This window comes from Mastacembelus armatus, chromosome 18, assembly GCF_900324485.2.
Source record: "Mastacembelus armatus chromosome 18, fMasArm1.2, whole genome shotgun sequence".
NCBI lineage: Eukaryota > Metazoa > Chordata > Actinopteri > Synbranchiformes > Mastacembelidae > Mastacembelus > Mastacembelus armatus.
This window is the reverse complement of record NC_046650.1, coordinates 2198923-2225143: the sequence shown is the minus strand read 5'-3', so window position 1 is coordinate 2225143 and position 26221 is coordinate 2198923. Positions and strand designations below refer to the sequence as shown.

General features: G+C 41.4%; 2 protein-coding genes and 1 long non-coding RNA gene across 3 annotated transcripts in view; 2 read left to right on the top strand and 1 right to left on the bottom strand.

The window, feature by feature from the left end:
• The window catches only part of focad (focadhesin), a 30874-nt gene extending 6270 nt beyond the window's left edge, over positions 1-24604 (bottom strand). Inside the window, exons 1-37 of the mRNA XM_026318453.1 lie at positions 24551-24604; positions 21883-21953; positions 21585-21659; positions 21109-21263; positions 19963-20061; positions 16544-16645; positions 16073-16298; positions 15414-15623; positions 14739-14826; positions 13377-13570; positions 13037-13297; positions 11284-11388; positions 10990-11091; positions 10760-10887; positions 10137-10263; positions 9911-10045; positions 9397-9447; positions 8973-9056; positions 8019-8166; positions 7661-7849; positions 7314-7435; positions 7130-7222; positions 6898-6986; positions 6598-6639; positions 6384-6492; positions 5985-6101; positions 5164-5402; positions 4971-5057; positions 4545-4692; positions 4325-4444; positions 3569-3691; positions 3308-3385; positions 3039-3110; positions 2000-2102; positions 1728-1808; positions 1427-1555; positions 1211-1326 (exon numbers count right to left, since the gene is read on the bottom strand). Of these exons, the coding sequence (XP_026174238.1) occupies positions 1211-1326; positions 1427-1555; positions 1728-1808; positions 2000-2102; positions 3039-3110; positions 3308-3385; positions 3569-3691; positions 4325-4444; positions 4545-4692; positions 4971-5057; positions 5164-5402; positions 5985-6101; positions 6384-6492; positions 6598-6639; positions 6898-6986; positions 7130-7222; positions 7314-7435; positions 7661-7849; positions 8019-8166; positions 8973-9056; positions 9397-9447; positions 9911-10045; positions 10137-10263; positions 10760-10887; positions 10990-11091; positions 11284-11388; positions 13037-13297; positions 13377-13570; positions 14739-14826; positions 15414-15623; positions 16073-16298; positions 16544-16645; positions 19963-20061; positions 21109-21263; positions 21585-21659; positions 21883-21936 (4401 nt within the window). The 5' untranslated portion in view covers positions 21937-21953; positions 24551-24604. The remainder of the gene's footprint in view (positions 1-1210; positions 1327-1426; positions 1556-1727; positions 1809-1999; positions 2103-3038; positions 3111-3307; positions 3386-3568; positions 3692-4324; positions 4445-4544; positions 4693-4970; positions 5058-5163; positions 5403-5984; positions 6102-6383; positions 6493-6597; positions 6640-6897; positions 6987-7129; positions 7223-7313; positions 7436-7660; positions 7850-8018; positions 8167-8972; positions 9057-9396; positions 9448-9910; positions 10046-10136; positions 10264-10759; positions 10888-10989; positions 11092-11283; positions 11389-13036; positions 13298-13376; positions 13571-14738; positions 14827-15413; positions 15624-16072; positions 16299-16543; positions 16646-19962; positions 20062-21108; positions 21264-21584; positions 21660-21882; positions 21954-24550) is intronic.
• On the top strand, positions 7782-10899 carry LOC113137125 (uncharacterized). Its single transcript, XR_003296341.1, has 3 exons — positions 7782-7884; positions 9253-9305; positions 10772-10899. It is a non-coding gene; the product is annotated as an uncharacterized LOC113137125 (long non-coding RNA).
• mllt3 (MLLT3 super elongation complex subunit) overlaps positions 22810-26221 on the top strand; it is a 44195-nt gene continuing 40783 nt past the window's right edge. The window contains exon 1 of the mRNA XM_026318497.1: positions 22810-22878. The gene's annotated coding sequence lies outside the window, so the exon portion shown is untranslated. The remainder of the gene's footprint in view (positions 22879-26221) is intronic.

The following is a 26221-nucleotide window of genomic DNA, read 5'->3' as shown; positions in this document are numbered from 1 at the left end:
GGCAATGCAGCTTGAATTTGTGTTCACCTGTTTGGCTGCAGACTGACACCATTTGAACTTCCCTGACAGGGGATCAACAATCTAATAGGTACTGTAAGGTCTGGTCCAACATTCACACAGTTTTTGTTCGTCACAGTCTTACATCAATATAAACAGAACTATGTAGGAGATAGAGGCCTTTGAATACACAAATGGCCATATAACAAGGGTTCATACATAACTGAACACTTGGAGTTGTCTGTCAGTATGAGAAGTAAAGAGGTGATTATGCCAGTGAACATATATTTCCGAGGCTAAACAAAGCAAGAACTCTATCAGACAGTAATCAAAGGTAGTTGATTTGCCAAAACCAACATCTGGGCACACAAGTGCACACAAAAGAAATATAAAATGGTAAACAGTGTGGTTGAGGGGCATGAGTGCACGTTTCCTTACGAAACCCTTGAGACCTCATGACCAGAACATTGAAGGATTCAGAACAAGATGCAAGCTCCAGTAAAACTCAAAAACAGAAAGGCCAGGGTGCAGATAAGAAACCCCAAAACAAATACCCATCCATTATCTATACCCTCTTATTCCTTAACCAGGGTCACAGGGATCTGCTGGAGCCTACCCCAGCTCTCTTTTGGGTGAAAGGCAGGGGTCCACCCTGGACAGGTCACCAGTCCATCACAGGGCCACATAGAGACAAACAACCAAACACACTCACTGCTATGGGCAATTTTAGAAGCAGGGGAGAACATGCAAACTCCAAACAGAAAGGCCGGGTTGTGAACCTGAGACAACGGTGCTAACCACTCAGCTACTGTGCTGCTAAGTGATGAAACAACCTCTGACAAAACGTGTTGTAAATCGTTTGTCTACATACAACTACACACATACATTTGTAGTAAAGATTTTTGAAAAGGGCAAATAATCCACTCGTTTTATTGACTATGAAGAGTAACACTGCAAGAAAACTGGAAGGCTTAAATGAAGTGGGAAGTAAAAGTGCAGTACAAAATTCAAAATAAAAGAATCACATGATAGCATAGCGTGTGAGGCCTCCTCCTCCATCAGGCATGTCATTCTCTGGTGAGGATACAAGCCTTCGTGGAAAATGTCATGTATACGTGTAGAAAAATGAGGGAGTATAAAGTGTCCATTTCATCAATCACTACTTTGGTTCACCACAGACAAGTGTAGTGCTGTTGGGGAGCTGCTAACTTACACTGAGACTATGCACAAGGGGCGGTGAAAGCCAGGAGCCCAGAAAGAGAGAAGCACTCTGTGAAGACTGAGCTTGACATGCTGCTAACACCACACACTGATGCTGCACATCCTCTCCTGTCAGAGAACAAAAATAAATAAATAAATAACAAAAAACACTGGAGCTTGATGCATTGACTTTATTTTTGTGTACAAATGTGAGACTGAGAGCTCTTACCAAAGCCCAGCCTCATCACAGGAGAGAGGACAGAACTCCAGTTGATGGGTGGGTACTGAAAACTGGCCCCGACTGATGCCAGGGGGGTTAGAGCGGTCTTAACCACAGCTGGATCAGAGAACTCTGGACCTGCATCCACATTCCCAAATTTAAAAGTTATGAATTGCTATGAGAAAATATTGTCAATTCTATCAGCATATCTTGATTCATCTCCTGTATACACATCGCAAATTATAACTTGTTCTGTGCTGCTGAGAAGATAAACTGTGCTTTCCTCAGTTAACTCAATCAGTGCACCGACCTTTCTTTCCAGCTTCAATGACGAAATCAATGATACATCTGATGACACTTTTCTCTGAGAGGTAACTGAAGTCCTGAGGAACTGAGAGGACAACAGGAGGATGGACATGCAGAAAAAAGTGGAAAGCATATTACACCAAATAGCAGCTTCCAACTTTGTGCTATTATTTCTTTGCTCCTCAGCTCAGCTTTTGCAGAAGGACTGGATTTAACATTCTGGGATCCCTAATAATCATGTATTATTATACAATAACAAAAAAACTTTTATATTACCTGCTGCATGGCTGTGACTGGTGGACATGTGAGCTAAATGCAAATGACCTACTAAACAGGCACTGTTGGACTGCAAACCAATGGCTCCTGAGAATGTGATGATCTGTAAAAGAGAGACACAATATACATAAAGAGCAATGTTGTCCGAGCAAAAAAAAGAAAAATAAATCATTATCTCTATCCGCTTATTTGTAATTAGGGTCACAGGGATCTGCTGGAGCCTATCCCAGCTCTCTTTGAGTGAAAGGCAGGGGCACACCCTGGACAGGTCACCAGTCCATCACAGGGCCACATAGAGACACTCACACTCACTCCTATGGGCAATTTAGAGTCACCAATTAACCTGACATACATGTTTTTGGACTGTGGGAGGAAAATTCTCTATTGGATTGAGGTCTGGGCTTTGACTTGGTCATTCCATTTACCTTGTTTAAACCATTTCTGTGTAGCTTGCACTATATGCTTCAGGTCATTGTCTTGATGGAAAATAAATCTTCTCCCAGGCCAGAGTTCTCTTGCAGCCTGAATAAGATTATCCTCTGGGAATTTTCAATATTTTGCCGCATTCATTTTACCCTCTACTTTTACAAATCTTCCAGGGCCTGCTATCCAGAAGCATCCACACAACATGCTGCTGCCACCACCATGCTTCACAGTGTGGATGTGTGTTTGTGGTGATGTGCAGGGTTTGGTGTCCTCCAAATATAGCATGTTGTCTGATGGCCAAAAAGCACCAAACCCGGGCAACAGCTGTATGCAGCGTTTCTCCCATCGCAACTGCTGAAGCTTGTAACTCTTTCAGAGTAGTCATACATGGCCTCTCTCACGAGTTTCCTTCTTGCACAGTCACTCAGTTCGTGAGGACGGCCTGATCTAGTTGGATTTTTTACATGTGCCATATTCCTTCCATTTCTTGATAATGGATTTAACTGAACTCTGGGGGATGTGCCTTGGACATTTTTTTGTATCCATACTCTGACCTATACTTTTCAATAACCAATGAAAAAACTGTATTGAGAACAAAACATGCTGACATTACCTGTGTGATGGCTCGAATAACCTCATTAAGCCTGCTCTGCTGCTGGAATGACAGCTCCAACTCACTCTTCAGCTGTAAGACAAGCCAAAAGTCATGGTTAAAAAGGAGGTAGCCATTGCTTCAGACAATAAAGACACATTTGCTGATCAGCAGCACTGATCACAACTTCTCTGCTTATAAAATATACTGCACATTTCAGATCTGCTCACATCCAAAGCACAAGGTTTTGTCCTTCCTGACAAAAACATGACTAACAGTGGATATTTTACCTGAATGAGGTAGCCCTCAGATCCCACTAAGGCCACCAGGCCGTTGACAGCAGCTAGTCGCTGCATAGTGGGACAACCCTGAAACACAAGGACAACTGTGCTGAAATTGTATGTAGATGTAAATAATAATCTAAGTAGTATAAATAGCTAATGGCACATTTGTCACTAGGATGTCTATAAATCATATTTTGATTTAGACTGAGAAGATAGGTTTATATAAACAGTTAAACAGTAAATAGGAAGGAAGTGCAGTTGTAGTACCTCGGCCAGTAAGATCTTGATCCAAGCGGCCAAGAGACGAGGATGGATGTCCTCTGCTTTACCGTGACCAGACACTGACAAGCCATGGACCACCAACCCTAGAGCCAGGGAGAAGCCCGGGGTCTGTACACATACACAAAAGCATTTAAAACTACAGTTGGCCAATGAAGAATGCCTGGAAATTATACATTTTGCAAGGCTTAAGTAAATGTAAACTTTCCAACCCTGGTAGGCATCCAGAAAAACCAAAGTGCCACTTCATCCATGACATTTGCTATATCAGAAGCAGTAAAGGCTATATACACTCCATTTGGTGAAACAAGGACATGTAGGCCTAAAAAGTCACATTTATTGCCTCTTTTTCCCACTTCCTGATTCATTCATTCATTTGCACCGTATCAGTACATTGAGAATAAAAGGCTAAAATTCTGCACATCACCTTATTCACGGTTCACATGTTACTAGTTCTGATCTAGTGAAACTGTTAGTGACATTTTAAGGTGTGCAGGATTTTTTGACAGTTTGTATATTGACAGTATCTTCCCTGTAAGTAGCATTTGTTTAAGCCAACCAGAAAAAAATTTCAGGTTTGTGACAATTCTTTGTAAAATTCACAACCAACCAACACAACATGGCTCAAAAATGCTTTCATACAAGCTCCTAAAGTCTGCTTGGTGTGGCGACATCAGCATTAGAATGCATGACGCTGCTGCTCCCCCTTAAATCAATGTCAGTGACACACCCTCTCCTGCTGACCTGCTGGCTCTCCTCAGTCAGGGTGCGCAGAGTGTTCATGATCTCCTCAGCCTTGGCAGCATCAATCAGACCTGCAGTGAATGCTGAGACACCCACACACGCCACAGAGTATGCCAAGACCTGCAATAGTCGACATGATGCATTGTAGACACTGTTTTGTATACATCTCCATACAATGAACACTGATGAAGCATGTGAGTGCTGTGTATGGCCGTTATACCTCCTGCTGCATGCGGCCTTGCCCACTGCTGTCCTGCAGGTTGGACAGTAGTTTATCCAGTGTTTGGGTGACATGGACGTGTTGGTCTGTTGGCCCACTGCTGCAGAGAGCTGCCAGCACCATTCCCAGACCCAACATGCAGCCAGTACTGAAAAAGGAACCTAAAGATCATTTCCTAGCTCTACAGTACATCTTTGATAGAGCCAATCTCATCATTAGACCACCAAAGTACTGTAAAAAAAGGACCAATAATAAGAGAACAAACTGATGATATTAAAAGTAAGACAGTACAGATAATGATACATCAATCATTATTTGGCTTTTAGCATAAACAAAAACTTAAACGATGCCTTAGAGGTCTAGGTCTTAAAGGTTAAAAAGTAAAGTACAAATACTTTCTATCATGTTTAAATAGTGAGCACTGACTTGTATTCCAGGCTGGGGTTGAAGCAGCAACTTTCCAGAGCCTCCAGAGAGTGGAAAAGGAGATCAGTGTCCTGACCAGAGATGTCACTGGACAACAGAGAGAAACAACTGACACTCTAGCAGTGCTTGGTTACACTATTTAAACAAACACTTTGCTGTGCTTTAATCAGTACTCTCAAGATACATTTCCTACCTGAGGCAGTGGTGGTACAGACTGGATAGTACCATGCCCAGAGCAAGGCCAGAGTGGAACTGGACAGCCTGGGAGTCGTCAGCGGTGGCTGCACCCGGCAGGCCAGCCCGTAGCCCTGACAGGACCTGGACCAGACCATCCCTCTGCCACACCACCAACACTGGGACCAGCAGGGACAATGCCAGGCTGGCACAGGAGCGAGCTATGGCACTCGCTGTATTCTCACCTGAGTAGGAACGCTGAGGAAGCACAGAGTTTTTAATGGCTCTGAACTTTAGAACGGTACTGCAGATCTTCACTCCAGGTACGACAGCTCATTTCATTTATCTGTACATTTAGTTCATGAGGAACTGGTAGTGCTCTATTCTGAGACTATAATGGCATTCTTAGTGCATTACAGTTAGAAAACAGAGAAAAAAAATGATTGAAAGCCTTGTTACATCTTATTTGACACACAGCACTGTGCAAAAGGTTTTGATTCTAGTAAATCACATAGGAGACACCAAGGAGGTGTCTAATAGGTCCCAAATTCATCCTACAGCATGACAACAAGCCCAAACACCAGCAAGAGACATAAAGAACTATCCCCAGAGACAGGAACTGGGAGTCCTCCAGTAGATGCTCTGGTCCCCACAGAGCCCTGATTTCAAATCACTGAGTCAGACTGGGATACCAGTGACACATAGGCTGTGTTGCTGCATAAAAACTAACTGGATAAAAGATATTTGAATTAAACAAGTGAAGCCCTGATTTTTGTGTTTAATGTTGCCACTTCAGGAAAACACAAACAGAAATATTTAGCACAAAAAATAAAAACTTACATGTGGGTACCATGGGAAAACTTGTCCTCTGGCCTTGTAGCTGCTGCTGATGATGCTGAGCAGGGTGTCGAGCACCATGGTCAACCAGCTGGCTGTGGGCACGAACTCAGGTCCAGCCTGCAACATCATCATCATGCAATCATTAAAGACATGGACAGCGATTAGAGCAACATTTATATTTGTATTGCTACCAGTATTTTTAATACTGAATTGTAATCAAATATTTTTAAAACCAAATAATACAAACACATCTGCATTTAAAAATAAATAATTTTTCATTAATGTACCAACTACCTTCACTGACCAACTTTCAAGAAGACTCCATCATAACCTCACTGCCAAACTGAGCCACTGTAAAGTATAATAAATGTCACAGTGGTGAAGTGCTGAGTATCATACCCCGAGGCTTCCATTACTATCAGCAGGCAGGCTGCTCTCGTATTTTGCAAGGACAGCAGCCAGGCCGCTCAGAGCCAGGATGGAGTTTCCCTGAACAACAGGACTGTCCCTAAAGGACACACAGCACAAACTACTGTCAGTATTGAAGCTTGGTGCCAATACTTCAGGTTGTACATTACAGAGATTCCTGTGAATCTGAAATGTAGCAGCTCACTTTGTAGCAGCTTTGATGACGTCTGCCTGCTGATCTCTGGTCCTGAGAAGGATGAAAAGAAAAAAGGATGAGACAAAGAAAAGACAGGGAGGGAAAAAAAGACAGGTTGTTCTGTTAATGCAGTCATTTCTGTTACTGTATTAATCATATGGATTATCAGGACTGCAAACATGCTCCTATTAATCTGTTGTTATAGTTCAATAAATGACCATCTTGACTGATACTGTATTTGTATATGTGTGTGTCTCTGGGTGTATAATACAGTATAGTTAGTGGCATATCTATGTAAGTGAATCTCACCACAGCCAGGCACAGTGCATTCTGTACTGCAGCTCCTCTGGGCAGTCTTTGCCTTGTTTCTGCTGCATTTCTAAATCAGCACGTCGACCCTGAATGCAAAGCAGGCCCACGGAAAAGCAGAGTGATCTATACCATGTTTAACATCCACTTTGTTCTCTCAAAGTCAAACAGGACACAGGGTTTTGTTAGATATGGATTTCTGAATGTCAGTATTGTACATAAAGCTTTAAACCTGTAACACTGCGTGGAAAGCTCGGCTCATGAAACCCCTCCAGGCATGGGGCAAGAGGAGGGCTCTGTGCCATTCAGATGGCTGGATGTTCACCTACATGCCAAAATAAAGCAGAAAAAAAAAAAAAAGACTGTCAGCTGTAAAAAATGTGTCACAGGCTGTGGCAGGACAGGTTTAGATGTACCTCATGAATGAGGGCTGTTAAGGTCTGCTGATAGCTTCGACTGCGACTGATGAGGAAGCGATTAATTGGTTTCCCATCGCGGTCTGTCTGCACAGGCAGCTCATAACACAGCAGCAGTCCAGCTACAAATATAAATAGAGCCAGGGTGAGCTATGCTGTAGCTGCAAACTAAAGTCCATTGTACTTGGAAAGAGCATAGCAGGTTTAGCCTGTTAGAAGAGGAGTAGGGGATATATATAAATTCAATGTACAATGGAAAGCTGCTGAGAAATAATTATATATTTAAGTATAAATACTTTAAATGACAAAAAATCCTGGAACACAACAAAGGGGATGGATTTAATCACCTGCTAGTCCAGGCTTCAGTCCAGGCTGCTTGTTTTTCTCAGAGGTCTTTAGCATGAATGAAGGGATTCCTGCCACTGTTTTACCCTGGTCTGTTCGCAGGTTCCCCCCCCTTAGGGCAGAGAAGTATACCCCCCGTGGCATCTGACTCATCTCCTGCTTCACCAGAGATGTCAAGAAGAGCTGAAATGCTGATAGAAAAACATCATAGGGGAGTTTACAAAGAGTAAGGTTATGCCCTGAACTGTAAAATAAAGCAAAAATGATTAACAGTAGTTCACAGTATGACTGACATGATGCCTCACTGGTTTCCCACTGCTGACACTGCCAGTTGTGTTTGACAAGGTGCCTGTAATTTACCTGGTAGAACAGACATCGGGGTGAGAGCCATAAGCTTCACATAAGATAAACCTGGGATGGAGAGATCCTTCTCCTCCTCCTCCTCCTCCTCTTTCTCCTTGTCATCTTCATCTTCCTCATACACAGGGAGTTTTGTAGCTGGCCTGGCCTACAGAGTGAACAGAGAACAGAAGAACTCATTCCATCATTCTGTTCCCAAAATCTATAAACTGAACTCATAAAAGCAGAGCCTTGGTGTTCTAAAGCTGCCAATAAAGGTGTGACAGCAATGTTGTCCTTGTTATTTTGTTAGATTTAGTGAGTAACAGTGGGTTTGAATGCAATTGTAGGTGCATTAATTGTTTATTTGATACTTTATTTATGACACATTATGACGTGTCATGGAATTACTGCTGTACCCCCTACGTACTGTTTGCATTGGTAGTGTGGAAGTTTTTGGAAATTAGAAGCTCAATATTAGACCTTGTCATGCAGTAGAAACTGTAGAGCCCTTAAAAGGTAATTCTATTTTATTTACTTACTTTTGTTCATTTGGAACCATCATGCTAGTGTCTGTGCAGCTATGGACTACATGCTAATGTTCACATGCCCACAGGTTTACAGTTCTTACATTTAATAGGAATAATGTTTTCCAAGGCCACCTTATTAGTTTAGCGTGTTAATATGTAAAACTAATTACTGTTAGCATGTTTAACTATCACTAAACATTTGTTTAGCAGTTAATTTTATAAATAAATATCTTGTTCTAATTACAAAGATAATGTGAAGCTAAAGCTAACTTCCCATGTTAAACTGTATATATTACATATGTTAACACTACATTTGCCACATAATAAGCTACATGTTACTGTAGTAAGGTAAAGCAGATGATATAAGGAGCACATGGAGAAAAACAACTTCAAGCAGAATGTAGTATTGTAGACTGTTAGGACAGTTGAGCAGTGTGACTCTTACAGCCTCAGGAAGGAAAGTTATTTTGTGGACCAGTTCAGGAAAATCTGCCAAAGCCGTGTAGCCACAGCTGGCCACCTCTGGATCCTGTTACAGCACGCACACGCACACGCATGCACACACACAGACACACACAGACACACACAGACACACACAGACACACACAGACACACACAGACACACACAGACACACACAGACACACACAGACACAGTTCATTATTAAAATATACCTTGGTATTAACAATATGCTAATGATTTGTTTCTCCCTTCTCCCACTTTAAGTTCTAGAATTGTGTGGTTCGTAGCATCAATATGGAAGAAAGGATCCCTAAAACGTGAGTGTGTAAACAGGTTTCACTCCCCATCTTAAAATCAATACCAGGCATGCATTGACACACAGACAGCAGATATCTTCAGTACACAGACCTTGCACAGAGCATAATTCCAAAGAAAGCTGACGACCTCCTCTTTCAGTTTCTAGAGAAACAACAGGAAAAAACATTACAGCAATAACTTTCTCATAAACCCAACTACATTTGGGAAATGTATATATAGTCATTCCTATGGATTAATAACACAACGTGTGATTGTCCTGTGTCAGCACAAAATGACAGCTTGAGAAAAAGAGCTCATGTTCTCAAACTCAGACTGAATGTGAGTGTCGTTAACATGCAGGGTGGTGAAAATGAGCAGCAAAGTCTGAAGAAAGTTACACCCTCACTGCTGTCAGACGAGTCAGAGCACAGAGCCAGTAGGTGGCAGTAGTGGGTTTGTTATAGCAAGATGGAAAACAGTATAAACACAGAGCTGCATATGATCAGTGATGTGCCTAATCCAACTCATATTCTTGATCCAGTGTATCACCCAGTGTCACTGTCATGACTGTTCTAGCTGCCACACAGCTCTGACAGTTTGACACACCATGGAGCAGATCAGGTACCTCATACTCCTCTGATTTGACAGTGAGCTTGGGAACAAGAGCCAGAAGCTCGGCTGTGGATTTCACCATCAGGGGACGGGTGTCACAGCTGAGCTGAGGCCCTAGACTCCTCCACATTGAGATTATGTCGACCACCTGCAAAATAAGCATCATGAACTCACACGCTGAAACTCATTTTCTACATTTACTGGACATGGAGTAAATCGTGTGTGAGAGTGAGTGTGACCTCTGCCCGGCACAGCTCCTGTAATCCTTGCAGAGCGAGAGAAGCGGGGGTTGCCATATCTGGTCTGGTGCACTGGTTTAGAATGAGTGTAATGGCAGCCAGCATGTCACCACCATGTTGGTAAGGCCTGACACACACATGAAGGTCAGACAAAGTAAAGTATTTCTTTTTCTGTTTGTATACTAGTACAATTAGGTGCCGGTATTTTACAGATATGTGATTATGATAATGAAGTACAAACACAGCCTACATCAAGAACCCATGAGGAGAACAAATCTCTGAGGTGCTATAATGCTGATATAGTTTTTCAACTACATCACATGGTTTTCATTGTCTGAAATCGGCAGAAACGCAAGTTCAGATGAGTTTAGATGATTTGCATTGTCATGGTCAAGAATTAATTTTCACGCTTACAAAAAACATTTTCAGGTGTTCTTTTCCAAATTAGATGGACTTCTTATGAGATTTGTCAAATGTTTTCCCAGTGAAATATTGGACACATCATTACACATCTGAAACGCCTACCTGTTATGTGTGCTAACAAGTATTTAAAATTTGTTTAAGGGGATTTATGTCTTTGATGCTCCCTGTTGTCCAGTGTACAGCATGAGTGTTGGCCTCACCTCTCTCTGCAGATGTCCCTGAGGCAGGCAGCCCTGGACAGGATCTGTTCCCACTGGTCATCCTTCCCCACCACCACCCTGCTGTCCTGCTGACCCAGCAGACGCTGAAGCTCCAGGTACACTCGGTCCTTAGTTGTGAAGAAAAGGCAAACAAGATGAGACAAGAAGAATATTGAAGAAGCGTGAACATATGAATATGATGATCACAGTGACCATTTATTATTAAAGACCTGCTTTTTCCAGAGAGCAGTCATAAGGCGCATTGCCACAGCTCTAAGTTTGGGGGCACTGGCCAGCATGTGGAGAGTCTGCAACACCATGGGGATGCAGAGCTGCAACGTTAAAGCACATGGTGTGTGTTAATGTTTAACAGTGTCTAATCAGAGCTTTCTCCTCCTCCTTCAAAGAGATTGTCAGAAATGAAAATGTTGGAGGTGTACATGACAGAGATGTGAACATGCAGACGTTTAGATTACACCAGGTTCATTGTAAAGTGGCACAGGGGAGGCCCGAGTGCTCAATACCGTATGAGTCCCAAGGTTTGGCAGGCAGTTAAGCACAGCATGAGCCACAATTGGATTCTTTTCCTTCCTCAGTCTGAACAACAGAACAGGGATGAGCGAAGGCACCTGCAGACAAACAAATGTCCCACATTTGTAGTGGAATGTGAAAGATGTTATTCATAGTAACAAATCCACAGGAAATGATCACCAACCCTTCAGTTCCTGGAGCTTTTAACATGTTTCAGCTCATTGTTTTGGTTTGTTGTCCTGAACCTAAATTGTTCTGTTTAAGTTTCATTGCTCTCAAGAGCTGTTTCTGGCAGCAATAGGCAGCTGTTTCAGCTAAAAAGTTCAAGTAAACCAACAGATTAACCACTATAGGCTATGGACCATAGTCTGACCCATTGTTATGTGCAGTTGAGGCATCAGTGCAGCCTAGTCAATTGATACAAGTTAGAGAGTGCAATGAAGGACAATGCAGGGTTAGCACTCTATCATTCTCTTTACTGCTGAGGTCAAAAATAGGAGAAAGCCAGGGTCCAGGGACACATGTCAACAGCTCTGCAGTGTTAACACCCTTTAATTAACATAAGGCACTTACTGGTGCCCTGTATTTTGACTGTTGCATAGCAACCACTTCACCTGCATGGCTTAAGAAAATGTGGTACTGTACGGGCAAAGAGGAAGAAATAGAGGTTTTCCTTGAGGCTCAATCCCTGAAGGGTATGGTGCTGATCTGATACAATACAATATTAAATAACTAATAATGAATACAGTACATTGTTTTTCATCCCCACCCACTACATTTACATACATATGGTTAGAGTAATGGCTAGTTTTACAATTACCCTGCAGTATGTCTGATACTGAGATCTCTTAAAGAGCTACTACAAACCTACTAAGTGTTAGTGACTAAGCAGGCACATGTGAGTGGATGCACTGAGCTAAATCCAATGGATTCAAATATGTCAATAATCTTCCACCAGGACATCAAATGACTGGTGCAAGTGGCACTCTGGGATCAATTAGATCAGTGGAGGAATAGACTGAGGTGTCCAGTGAGCCCAAATAACGAGATGCCTATAACACCACGTGATATTTTCTGGAGGTAGTGACTCATTTTAGAGTCGCAGAAGGTCAGAGGGAATTCTGTCAGTTTATACAACTGCAGAAAATCTAATGGCTGAAGGCAGGTGAATTTTTTTTTTTTTTTTAAACAGATTTGATTGTCAAGGTATTGTAAACCAAATGAAGATTGTGAGATACATTGTGTCATAACAAGAATTAGCTTGACTCCAGGCCTGAAAAGACCTCTCTAACCGCAGACATTTTGACTTGTCACAGGACATGGGCATGCAGAGGGGTAACTATTAACCATGGCTTAGTTCCATTCAGTATCCCAGTGATCACAATACCTGGACCTCTTCTAAGTGAACCACTAATGTTACTAAACACACCGTATGAATTACGTCAATCTAAACAAATCTGAGATGCAGGTGGTGATACTAATACCTCTTTTACTCATCCCTAAAATCCTAAAAAACTGGTTCTGTTAGATATGGAAACTTGGAGCATCAAAGTGACCAATATGACACGATTTAGTGTTGTGTAAACATAAAGCATATTATATGTTTCGACCAAATGGACTGACATTGCTTGTTTAATCCTTTGTTTAATGAGCTGAAGTGTGCAAATTTTAATTGTGCACCTTATTCACTTTCTCAACGCATAAGAGGAAATCTTATGAGAGTCATCATTGGGATTATGTATGTACCTGACAGGGATCGGCTGTAGCAATGGCCTGGCTAGTATTGAGAGCCAGCTGGCAGATGTCTTCCTGACCCGTGATGATAAGATGGGTCACAATGAGGGTGAGGGAGCATGGTAGACGCTGCCTGGATGACAGGATAGAGTGGACAGACAGCAGCCAATCGGCTGCCACAGCTGGATTGTCTGCCACTTTACGCAGTATAGAGAGAGACACACTGAGCTCACTGTACCAGGTACTGAGAGGAAGTTCCAAAGCTGGGGGAGACTGAAGGGAACAAGCAAAAAATAGGTTTGTACTACAATATTCATATCTGAACACTGTGAAAAAACAGCTTCAATGTTACCTGTTGGGGTTTATCTGTCTGCCTGCTGATTCTGCTGAACAGACTGTGGGTCAGACCTTGGTTGACAGTGTGTATCCTCCTGTCAGACAGTGGTTCAGTAAGGCCTGAATAGGATAGGAGTTGCAGCACAGGAAGAACCAGAACTGGACTCAACCAGGGTGACAGCTCAGCCTGCTCAGGGATCAATCTGAGTGCTGGGATGAGGAAAGATAAACAATAAGGCAAAAATAGATGGAAGAGAATGAAGGAAGGATATAAAAATAAAAATTAACAGCAGAGCATCATCATGTGAAAATATGTAGTTAGGAAAGATTTTGTTAGTTTTCCTTATAATACATAATGTTGGAAAAACTCCAGGTTATTACCATGTCATAAATTTACTGTTATGCCATGATAAACCTTTATTTTTATATGTCTTGACCTGGAAAAAAATATATATATCATTTGGCACTTACTATAAGGAAAATCTGCTTCTAATGCAATTATTTTAGTTTAAGAAGGAACCAGAAAAATCATCTTAACTTTAAACCTGAACAGACAGATTTATGACATGTACTACAGTTACAGTAAATAGGTGTTCCTTTTGGTTGGTGGGCAGGTAGAGGTACAGTTGGTTTATCAGAGCTTTTTCAACTGAAAAGAGTTGCCTGCTGCAGCCTCAAACAAGATGCAACAAAGCTAGTGAATGGAAAAATCAAAACAGTGAGATAAAAAGCTCTGCAGTGCTACAGAGCTGAGTGGACCTGCACAGTAATACAGTACTCAACACTTATGGCACTCAGCAACACATTTTCATGTTACGTAGTTATTTTTCCAATACTTCATTTTGAAACAAGACATGTATGGCTAAACCTGTCTCCCTATGTGTATATTAATCATTTAATGTACCAAATACTAAACTAACACTAACACTAATAACTAAATATTGTAAATGAGTCAACTTTCAGGTGTTTGAAAGATTATACAGTGTATAATCTTAGTTTTGTAGTTTTGATCTGTTCAGAGCAAAATGATTTCAAAAATAACTAAACTATAGTTCTGAATTGTTGGTGAATTTTTCTAGACTTCAGTGACCCACATTAAGGCCTCAACATGTTTTCAAACAAGCCATTTGTCATTCAACAACATCTTAAAAGGAATAGTGTGAGATTTTAGGAAATATGCTTATTTGCTTTCTTGCCAAAAGTTAGATGAGAAGATAATCCCTAGTCTCACATCTGTAATATAAACTGCACGGGTTAACTAAACACTGGGAAACAGCTAGCCTCACCAACTCATAAGAATATTTGTTTAAATCATATACAATCCAAGGCTAAAAACAATAATTTGTGGTGTCATTGGTTTTGTGCTCTGAAGACTTACCCAGACTGAGCAGGCTGGTCTGCTGAGCTGCAGGGGCCTCTAGGAGGAGCAATGCCACACCCATCATCAGCTCATCCACTGGCAGCTCCTACAAGAACAGTGTTGATTAGGGATGGGAATCGAGTTCCCAGTAGTTCAATTTCTAGGAATCGTTACTCTGCTTGCTTAACGATCCCGCTTATCGGGTCCACTGACATCAATATGCATTTGCTTGATGCTGCATTTGCTTGATGCTGTCACATGCATGCTCCATGTTTTGGTTCAAAAATGAGTCCAACATGGTGTTGAGGCTGAAGAGCTCCAAAGTTTGGCTGTATTTTACTTGAAAAGATGACACTAGGGCCATTTGCAACACATGCAACTCATTACGACAAAAGGGGAAATACGTCCAACATGCATAAATATTGAGCCACACAGCATGAAATTAATTTCCACAAATGTAATGTATTTGATATGCTGCTTAGCAAAGGTGGTGGTGATGAAGAATCGATAAGGAATCTGAATCGCTAAATCTTATCAATTCCCATCCATTGTGTGCACAACATACACTTACTACTGTGGTGTGTAGTGCTGTGTGAATGACTAACATTTAAGTACTACTAAAGGAAAAAATGACGACCTTATCCAGAAAAAATGTATTAAAGTCCTATTGAATTATAAACAATGCAGCATCACCTGTTCGATGGCAGGCAGAAGCTGCTGTATTAAGCTGAGAAGAGGTCGGCAGTCTCCATTTAAATTAAGGCATCGCTGGCAGGCACAGAGCAGCTGCAGGAGCAACCGAGCTCTCTCAGTCCTCCAACGCTCCGTTGGGCCCTGGAGGAGACCCTGAAGAAGAGCGTCGAAAAATCCACCCAGCTCCAGCACCGCCTCCACACTGTCCAGCTGTCAGCACAGGGAGGACAACACCAACAGCTCTTTCACCATTTTCTCAAAACAGACCACATTTTCACATGATGTCACTGAAAAATATATGAACTTATCAAAAAGTAAGAAACACAATTGTGTACACAAATTCCACAAGGGGGCACCGGAGTCCAATCTAAACTGCTGTCATCCCTCAGTCTTGATGTAGAGATTTTCAAATATCCTTTTGTTTACACAATATATTAACAAAGTAGATGAAAGACAAGGTTATTAATTTGACTCAGTAGTACTTGTTATTAAGCACATTTATCTAAAGTTTGTTGACATTAGTCACCATAAGCTGCTGATCATTTCAAACCAAACCAATGAGACTATATATACAATACAGTAAGTGTATCAAATTGATTACAGATAGGTACTGTTATTTACAAATTCAACTTCTTCTGTAAGAGTAAGTTTTCTGTCACCTGCATGTGTGGGACCAGCTGGCAGAGGCAATGCAGCAGGCTGTCCGACACTGTAGAGGTCTTCTCCTGATCCTTTGTGCTTGATACCAGTCCAGCGGTTGGATGTATGGGCAGCAGGACCCTGAGGAGGCTGTGTCGGAGGAGGGCATGCTGGGGTTGCCTCTGAGGTTCACAATATAGGTACCGCAGGAAGGGAGCCAGCATGGTGATGTAAGAAGGCTCATTCCTGCAGTATGGATATGTATATATGTAGATAAACAACTTTTACCTGTCAAAAACAATTTAGAAGCATCACATAATAATAGCTATTATCAATCAGGCCCAAATGGTTGATACCACTCACACTTGAGCCTTGTAATCAACGTGATCTACATGTACCGTGGTATATATCTATATGTATTTTTCACCAGTGCTTAATAACAGCTGAGAGTGGTGGGGGGAGTTATTTGGGATGGTGGGTCCCTTCCTAACCTGTCAGCAGCCTGTTGAATGAAGTCGTCGATCTCCAACAGCAGAGCCGGCCAGCAGTCCACTCGATTCTCCAGGGCTGTTATAAACGGGTGAGGGTTACTCCTGTAAAACACAGAGACAGAGCAAAGGCCACATTCACACCCCAATCCAGTGTCTAATTCTGGGTTTATTCTCAAGTATGTGACAGATGTTAGTAGGAAAATGTATGAGTTGATGTAACTGATCCTGTAGGGAACATGACTGAGTATATCAAATGTCACTGGAATCCATTCAAGGATTCTCAAAATAAAGCATAAATGTGGAACTGAAAATCCATTAATCAGCTTGTTTATAGTTTGCATGTCCTAACCCTTTAACAAACAACATCCAGCTTTTTGATCCTAACCATTTCATTAGCTATTTATTTAAGGTGTACTACCATAGTGTGATGAACACATAAAGGCCAGAATACAAACAACAATATTTGTGAGAACATGTCACAAACACATTCACATCATTTGTTAGTGATGACTATTTTGATGTATTACTTCACAATAAAACAGAAATTAAAAATCTAGAGCATGTCAGTTCCACTATTACCAGGTCTTCATGTTCTCTACCTGTCCTGTCCTGCGCAAATAAAAAGTGGGCAGCCACTATTTCTCTTAAATTTGCAGACCCATTAAGAGTAGACAAAATCCTGGGGTCAAATCCAATGTGAAGTGTCTGTATACTGTTAAGGTTCAGACAGGTCAGAGGTTAATACAACAGGGCTGAAGTGTGTGGGAGGTAGACACCACCAATGTGTTTCATCCATCATCAAATATCTAAGTGTAGGAAGGAAGTCTTGTGACTGGGCATGTCTGTGCCTGTGACGGTCTGTGCTGTCAGCCAGACATGGACTGCTTAGTGACTGAATTCTCCCCTTCCTCCTGCTTTTTCTTCCCAGTCTTCACATGGTGTAATCTGTCTGACCATCTCCGTCTACCCTTCTCAGGTTCCCTGTGGCTGTCTCCAAACCCTTCGCTTCAATACGGCTCCCATCCATCTGCTTCTCACACTGTTAGATACCATTCAACCGCTGCACAAAAGGAGAGGCAGGAAGTCCAAACAGAGACCTTCCTCCTTTTAGTTCAACTCCAAGTTCACGGCTGCGGCAGAGCCCTATATAAAATGGCCCAGGTAAAAATTCCAGCAGGTTGTGCCAGCCTCTGTGGTGAAGCCTAAATTACTCCATAGACCTAAAAGGATATCTGCAAGCATTGCAGCCAGCTAACATTACATAATCTTTAAGAGATAACACATCCATGCAAATTATAATTCCAACTGCTTACTCAACAGTTAGATGGTATCTGATTAAAGCCTGTGTCCTCAAAGCAATAGCATTCTAACTTTAGAGACAAAAGAAAAATCTGCACCAATTGTAGGTGGAACAAAGACACCTACACATCTCATGAACATGCCCAAACCATGAGGAGGCTCAAGCCTATGCATGTGCAATTAATACAAAGAAAGAAAGAAATAACTTTTATCTGAGAAAGTTGTAATGTTAATATTTATATGCACCTCTTCTTCAGCCAAATGTACATACATAACAAACGCAAATTGAAAATGTGTTGGTGTAATATGTTGGAGATCATTTAGCTATAGTGTAGTAGTTAAATGGACTCTCTACAAGAGAGCACTAGCAAGTTCATTTTAGCAAAATTTCTCTTTGGGGTGCAATGCATGACCTGAATTTGTTTAAACAACAATATTAGTGTTTGTTTAAAAAATAAAAGACTGCTAACTGATACATCTGTATCAATAAATATCGACATGTATCTAACTATATATCCATCTATATAGTTATAGATATATCATAATGAAGAAAATCACATCCAATGATTATGTGGGAAAGCCTGCAGGGGACAGCCCCAGCAAAATAGACTACTAGAGCCAGACTAGCATCACAAGAGAAATGAGCTGGTGTGTCGGACTGATCCCTGAACCTTCCCCTGATCCTGCTGGGGCTGAAGTGTCTCAGAGTGGCAGTGGCAGATTGTACAGGGCAGCGGCGAGCAGACGGTCAACAATGGGCACCAGTGTGCATCCTCCATTAATCCTGCAGCATTTACAGTTACCCAGCAGTGCCAGCCCCAGTGACCAATGGTGGGCCAGACTGCCAGGCCAATGGCGCCACCCTGCTGCCCTCAACACATTCATCTTCTCACCAGGGAGGTTCAGGCTGCCAGACAGACGCAGACAGCAGAGACAGCAATGAAGACAGAATGAGAAAGAAAAGGACAATGGGAAGGAAGGAGCAAAAGAAAGAGGGGATAGAGATGTGGAGAGGCTAAGAGGGAGCAAGCACAAAAAGGGGGAATTGGAGACAGAGGTAGAGAAAGAAATGTGGAAAGCAGGGGGGAGGTAAGGAAACATGAAGGAAAAAGGAAAAGAAAAAAGCCAAAGCAGCTCAGTCTTTTTATCACCCGCTGCAACTGATTAAGGAGGCCCCAGAATCTTGGCAGAGGTGCATATCTAAGGCTGGAGGAGGAGAAGCAGGATGAGGGGGAGGGCCATCCAGGCTTCAGTGGGAACACAACACTACACTGAAGCAGATTGGCAACCAGAGAGACTAACCTGTACCACAACACCCTGCTCTGAATTGAAAATCCGTGAAACACTGAAAATCAGTGAAAAATATCACTTTCATGTCATTATGTACAACACTGGAGTCATGACATGGTTACCCTAGCTTAGAATAAAGGGAAGCAGATAGCCTGGCTCTGTCCCAACAAAACTAATTAAAATTTATCTCATTTGTTTAAACTGTACTCAAACAGACATGAGGCAATTTCTGTTTTTAAGGGGAGTTGTATGCATGAACATTCATAACCAGTTGATTTCACAGCATAACAACAACAACATTTTGGTTCCCGTGGAACAGACTGGACAACCAATCCAGAGCTGATACGAACTGGTGTAGACAACACTGTTTATGGTGTGAAACCAAAGCAGAGTGTAGGAGTATGTGTAAAAATAAATTACGTAGCATGATCCAAATATATAATATAATATAAACCACTGTTTAAGTCTCATGCTTCCTGTTAACTAATCTCACAATGTGTATCTGATGCATAGAGTACGTTTACACAAGACCGTCTGATAACCAGAGTAACAACATATGACAATTTTTCCCTGAATCTCCCATCAACCCCATCCAACCCAATTCCCTCCTAAAAACTGTATCTAATCTGAGCTGTGCCCATTTTAAATCTCTTTACGCATGTGTTGACATAGTAAGATCAGTTTACTAGTCATAGACAGCATGACTCATCCTATGGAAACAGTATAAAGTCTTTGTGTTGCATGAGAAAGTCACAACTATACATGCAATTTGTCATACTGCAGAGCAAGTTACACAGAGAAAACACATGCTGTGTATATGACAGGCTGACCTGATGGAGTAAGGACAGGTGAAGTGTGTTTCTCTGTCTCTCTGGTCTGCCTGCATCTGTAGTATCCGTCCGATGACCTTTATCAGCCCCTGCACGTTTCTGTTCACAGTCCAACAGAAGAACAAAGAGTCACCATCCAAGAAAAACTTAAAACAGAAAGAAAGACTCTAAAGAATATTATAAATAGTGGGATATCCAAAACATAGATTTGCCTTGGTTACTATAGCCAGATGAGAAGATCAGCATGAGTCTAATGTCTGTTAAATGCAGAGCTGGACAAGCTTAACACACAGAGTGGAAACAGAGAAACAGCTAGCCTCAGCCGAACACTGCAGGGTTGATCATTTCTTTTGTGTTTTTCACTACAAGTAACACATTTCACATCATGTCCATTCATTCCATACACTGTTAATATAAAAACACTGATTTGTTCAGCTGTAAAATATATCCTATTTTAAAGGCACTCCAGATAAGCATTTTTGTTCCACCAGCTGCTGACAAACTGGTTATTTTAAACACTGATTCAACTGTTTCTGTACAAGCTGAGTCATGTCATGTTGGAGAGAAAAGGTCACGTTGCCATTAGGCTTCCATCTCCTACTCTAATGGCCAGGACACGAACAGAATAAATGGATCAGAGTAAGCAGAGGGAACAAGGACAATGTGACAGTATCCTGTTACTGAAGGCAGAATTATGCTTCTGGATCCAGGTGCAGGGTTACCTACTTACTCCACAGAGGCTACAAGCACAGTATGTAGTGTGGTGATTTGTCAATAAATGTAGATGTGGTCTATTTAGCTATTTTTTCATTAAGCTTATGTGGTCTTGTTTTATTCCTCTTCATTCATCAGCATAAATATACAAACATACTAAAAGTGTTGATAACCTTACACTGCTCCTCTCCCTAACAACCTCATTTGTTGTATTATTTAAAATATCTTTGATGCATTAAGGTTTAGCATCATGAAAGCTGCAACAAGTAGTTAGTAATGTATTAGGGCATAATTCAGTAGGAGAGGTATCTCATCGCCTCCTTGTTCCTGTGCTGTCATTTTTAACATTGTCACTGGTTTCCTGATGAATCCAGTATGTGGAACTGGCTTGTAGATGTTATATGACTGACACATGCTGTAAGTTTTGTGTACCTGGCAGAGGGCAGGAGGTTGAGGACACTGTTGAGGACATAGTGCAGGTCTGCGTGGCCCTGATCTACCAGCAGCACAACAGCATCACAGCAGACCGAACGAACCAGCGCGCAGTCACTGCAGCACTGCTGCCAAAGAGCCTCCAATGCCGGGTCCTGGTGTACACCATCAACATAGTCAACTGAGATTTAAAGCTAGACTTTCCTGTCCTACATTTGTGAGTAGTCACTGTATAATGAAAGTATACAGTAGATTCTATACTTTACATGGTCAACTCTCACTGTCTTGCTGAATCCTTACTGTATGTACTATGTCATGTCCAAACCATATGATACAACAGGAAACACTTCACATCAGTGAGTAAAAAAGCCTTTAAACCACAAAAAATATTATTTTGAAGAGTAGCTCACCTCCCTGTGACCCTGTCTTTCAGGAAAAAGCAGGTATAGAAAATGGATGGATGGAGAGTAGCTCACCTGAGGGGAGGACTGAGTAATTTGCCCCTTTTGCCCTTTCTCCTTTAGCACAGCAGCAACAAGATTTCTCACTGTCTGCAAAACAAAAAACATGTTAGCAAAAACCTATCTGGCAAGAACATTAACCTAAAAATTTTAATATTTTATCAGCTGGGAGCCAGAACCAGGTACAAGAAACTAACCCTACCTGTGGAATTACTGCAGGACAGGAGATTAACAACAACACATGTTGCAGATGTGGGAAAGGGCAGAAAGACAACATGACACTGTTTTATCTGGCCATAAGTCAGCAGCTCACCTGCACTTGTATGACAGGGCTGGGAAAATCAAATCGCGCCTTTAAACTCTCCATCGTGTTTGCCGGTTGTACTGGAGAGGAGAAGCAATTTCCATTAGTACAAGTTAACAAAACGTATTCAGCAAAAACAGCATTTCACAGTGGAAGCTTGGTGAAACCTCCTATTTAACTCAGGTATCAGTGAAGTCAGCCTCTTAAACAGCAGCGAGATGATACAGCCACCTGTTGCTTCACAGTCCTAATGGTCCAAACATTCCAGGGGGAAGCATTGCTTGGAGGTATTCAATACACTGACCCCTTTGAAAGCTGAACCCTGCTATGTGTTATCAAATGATTGGCCTGCAGCCATGACATTATTTTGCATTAAATTATTTACCAGTCATCTGCATACCTCCCCCACTCACCAACTCACAAGCTGTTAAGACCCTTTCAGGTTGTTGTATTAAGCTGGACAGTGTGCTACACAGGTGCTGACCACCAGCTGTCAGACACCTGCACAGCTACTCACCAGCCCGACACTTACATTTTCATCAGGGAACACTGAACTGTCCTGAGTTTTTAATGAGGTCTAGGGCTGCAACACTGAAAACTCAGCACTACTAGTTTTTGAACACTGCTGATCAATTTTTGATACATATAGTGATCAAAAAAAAAAAAAAAAAAAAAAGATTTATCATCTAAATTCAGATACTACCAAAAGAAAGACTTTAATTCCTAAATGGGAACATTTTATCCACTTTTATGCAAACTTATTTGACTTTACACAATATCTGTAAACTGATACACTGTCCTAACATACAGCTAAATCCAGGGAATGTGAGCCTTAGGTAGAAAAACCCTACACCACCCCTCCCAAATACACACCCAGACCAACCCACCCCTGCCTGCTGTTATCTAACTGATAAGCCAGTCTGCTCTCTGTTCTGTCTGCCACCCTGCTCCTGTACGCTCTAGACTGGCTCCAACTCTCATTCAGCTCCATGTCCACATAAACAGGTAAGAGCAGCTGCACCTGCTAACATACAGCTATAGTCCAGTTCACTGGAAATGTGCCTGTTAAAACCAGGACAACTCTCCATGCCACTCCTTTAACACCTGGCATTCTTTAGCTTCTTTAAAATGAAACATTTAGAGGAGTTCGATAACGATGGGGCAGGTAAAAGTTTACTTTTCTTTGAAACTAACGAGCACAAGTCAGTATGTTTTATGTGATACTGTAATTTAAAGACTTCTCTGATTTAGAGAATGAACAGATTAGCTTTTAAAAGTATGTACACCGAACTGTTCCAGTGCTTTCTGCGGCATATTTACCTTACAGCAAAACAATATAGGCTGGTATGTACTGCCAGGTCTGCAATAGCATTACAGGGGAAGACAATGCATGAACCACATTAAGCCAACAGTGCTTTACAACACCCCCTCCGCCCCCCCGGCTTTACTGTGGGATGCTAGCTGCTGGAAATGACACATGCCCAGAGCACAGCACACACTCTTACACAGCCATGATGGACGACCTGGACGGGGCCAGGTGACTGTTTTCTTTCATATATGCCACAGCTCTCTCTTAACAGGTTGGTTTAGTGCTGGTTTGGCTTATTTACTTAAGTAGCAATCAATCAAAGAAAACCAACAGCAGGTTGTTGTCATTTTCACTAGTTCCTGCCTCTAAAATGTAAAAACCTGCTGCTTTTCTCTATGTTATTTCTATATAAAACAGCAATAGAAATTTTACACTATTCTTAACATGTACAAACTGTGTAGCAACAATTTGGCAACACTGGCTGTCTTGCAGACAAAGAAATATATGTACCACCAAAATATTGTGATGCGCAGGTCGCTTCAAGACATGAAGACCTCTCCAACATACAAAAAGTTTAAAATAAAACCACACACAAAAATGTTAAATAGTAAGTACCACCACACAGCCAACAAAATGCCTTGATTTAAACAAGAATACACTTGCAGTAAAAAGACTAAGGTCGTCACTGTTTTTACTTGACTTCTGTTGCATGAAAAGATGTTTTGGAAACAATCATTTATAGTATTGCTAATCATGGTAGAGTATCACTCTTGTCACTACCATGCCCATTTCATTCATATAAAGATATCCGTATTACATCCACTTTACAAATACACCCAGCAAGAATTAACTTACGTCAACGATATGACGCTTCCGCCTACAACTGCGTATTTTGGCAGCCAAATTGTATTTTTATTGTTTACACAATGCATTTAGCATGCCGAATCAAAGGACAGTTTCTGTTTTACCGGCACATATTTCAAAAGCGACCTGCGCATCACAATATTTTGTTCAGAAGTAAGTAAAGACGAAGTTGATCATTTTTTCAACGGGCATTCCTTCAGCGCATATTCAAGCTAGTCGTGTCGCATAGAGCAAACTGTAGGAGACACCTGTGCTGGACAAAAAGCTTCTATACACCCAGGGAGCCTTAGTAACTATGACTAAATGAAATACAACAAACAGGCTAGCAAGCTGCTAATGACAGCCCCATTAGGCGTATCGACACAAGATACGGGTGATTTACTGTCTCATTGTAAAAATAAACACAGGTGGACTGGACCTATACTGCTGCAGAATAAGTGCATATTAATAACATTTCAATCTGTCAGTGGAAACTTCCCAAACATGACACTGGCCAAACCTTACCTCACTCATCTAAGTAGGATCTTGCCGAGCCGCGTGAGAGTAAGGTGCGCGTCGAGGACCAAAATTGATAAGGAGCGGACTTCCTGTCGCGCAATATAACCTCCATTGTAGTGTAACAATCAAACCGCTATTCAAAACTTAAGTTTTACAACATGTTAACATCCAGAGACATATACAGAGGTTTACTCGCAGTTAACAGATGAGTTAAAAATCTTCTCAAGCAGTGAACTATACGCTTTGTAAGAGCGCGAAACGGCTGCTCTGTGTCAAAACACAGGACACCCCTGTAATACATTGTTAAATACTGAAATATATTTAATTTTATATACTATATGAGTTGTCAATTAGTAAACGTAGCAAGGTTGTTTGTTCTCAGTTGCTCAATGCCTAATGTATTTCTAGCATGAAAATAAGAATTAACATTTCATTTGATTTGAATATATTTTAGTTTTTTCATTAAATGTGTATAGATAAAACCTGGCGTCATATAATTTATGTTCTTGTACTTCATGTGAGGAAATTCATACATTCTCCTGCAGCTGCCTCTTAAAAACTATGTCCATGTCCTGTCCTGCAAAACACTGTGGAGGAAAGCAGTACTTCATATTTTAAAACAGCTAAATATCACTTTACGTATTAATCTTTGAGATTTATTTATTTACAGTCAATGAGCTAGTGGATCTGTTGACTCATTTTAGTAGAAAGCTTTTCACAAAGCATGGATGACATCACGTGATCACCAATCAACAGAACACATTTGCACCTGTGCACCCCAGGGTAGGTCTACTTTCCCCCCCCCCAGGAAAGACAACACCCAGCACCACATCCACCAAACAATGACCTCAAAAGGACAACTCAACACAAATGTTCCTGACTCATATACACTGTTAAAACATGTTCACTCACCGATTTTCCCGTGGGACCTGAAGGCAACATAATTACAGAAAGGTGCTGGCCACCCGATTGGACGTTCGTGTGTCTGCTCTTCCCTCATTGGCTCTTTCTATCTCGTGCTGTGTCTGCGGCCCCAGCGGACACACCAAGCTGCGCGTGCGCTTTACCCCACAGCGTCGTGAAGGTTGGAGAATTTAGAAAGAAAAGTGACGGAAATTGGGAGTTGTTACTTTCAAAACAAAATGAGCATAAAAGACAAATGGCATTCGCCTTGCTTTACTTTCCCCACAGTTCTCAGTAAAGCCGTATTTAAATAACTGAGTATCAGTAGTTAGAAGCATGCCCATCCTGCAAAATTAAAATTTTGTATCTGCCCTGTATGAACACGCAGGAATTGCATGGCTGTGAGCCCTCGCAGGTGTGAAAACAAGCATTTATTAGAAAAATATATCACGAGCCCTGCGGGTATAAAAACAAGCATTCTGTGTGCATTATGATAATTTCGAGTAAACAAACCGAAGTATTTTATTTAAACTTATCGTACGAGCTACGGCTTGTTTATTGATTTCTATTAAATCTGATTTGAAACTACCTATGGAGCTTCATATTTGGAGATGGTCAACTGAAGAGCTAACCAAATAAACGTAAACATTTTAGGGACGTCAATTTTGGTGTCTGGTGAAAATATTACGGGGTAAGTGAGGATATGGATTGATCACAATATTTTTTTCAAATCCCAATGTACATTTCTGTGAGTATCATAATATGAATATTAAT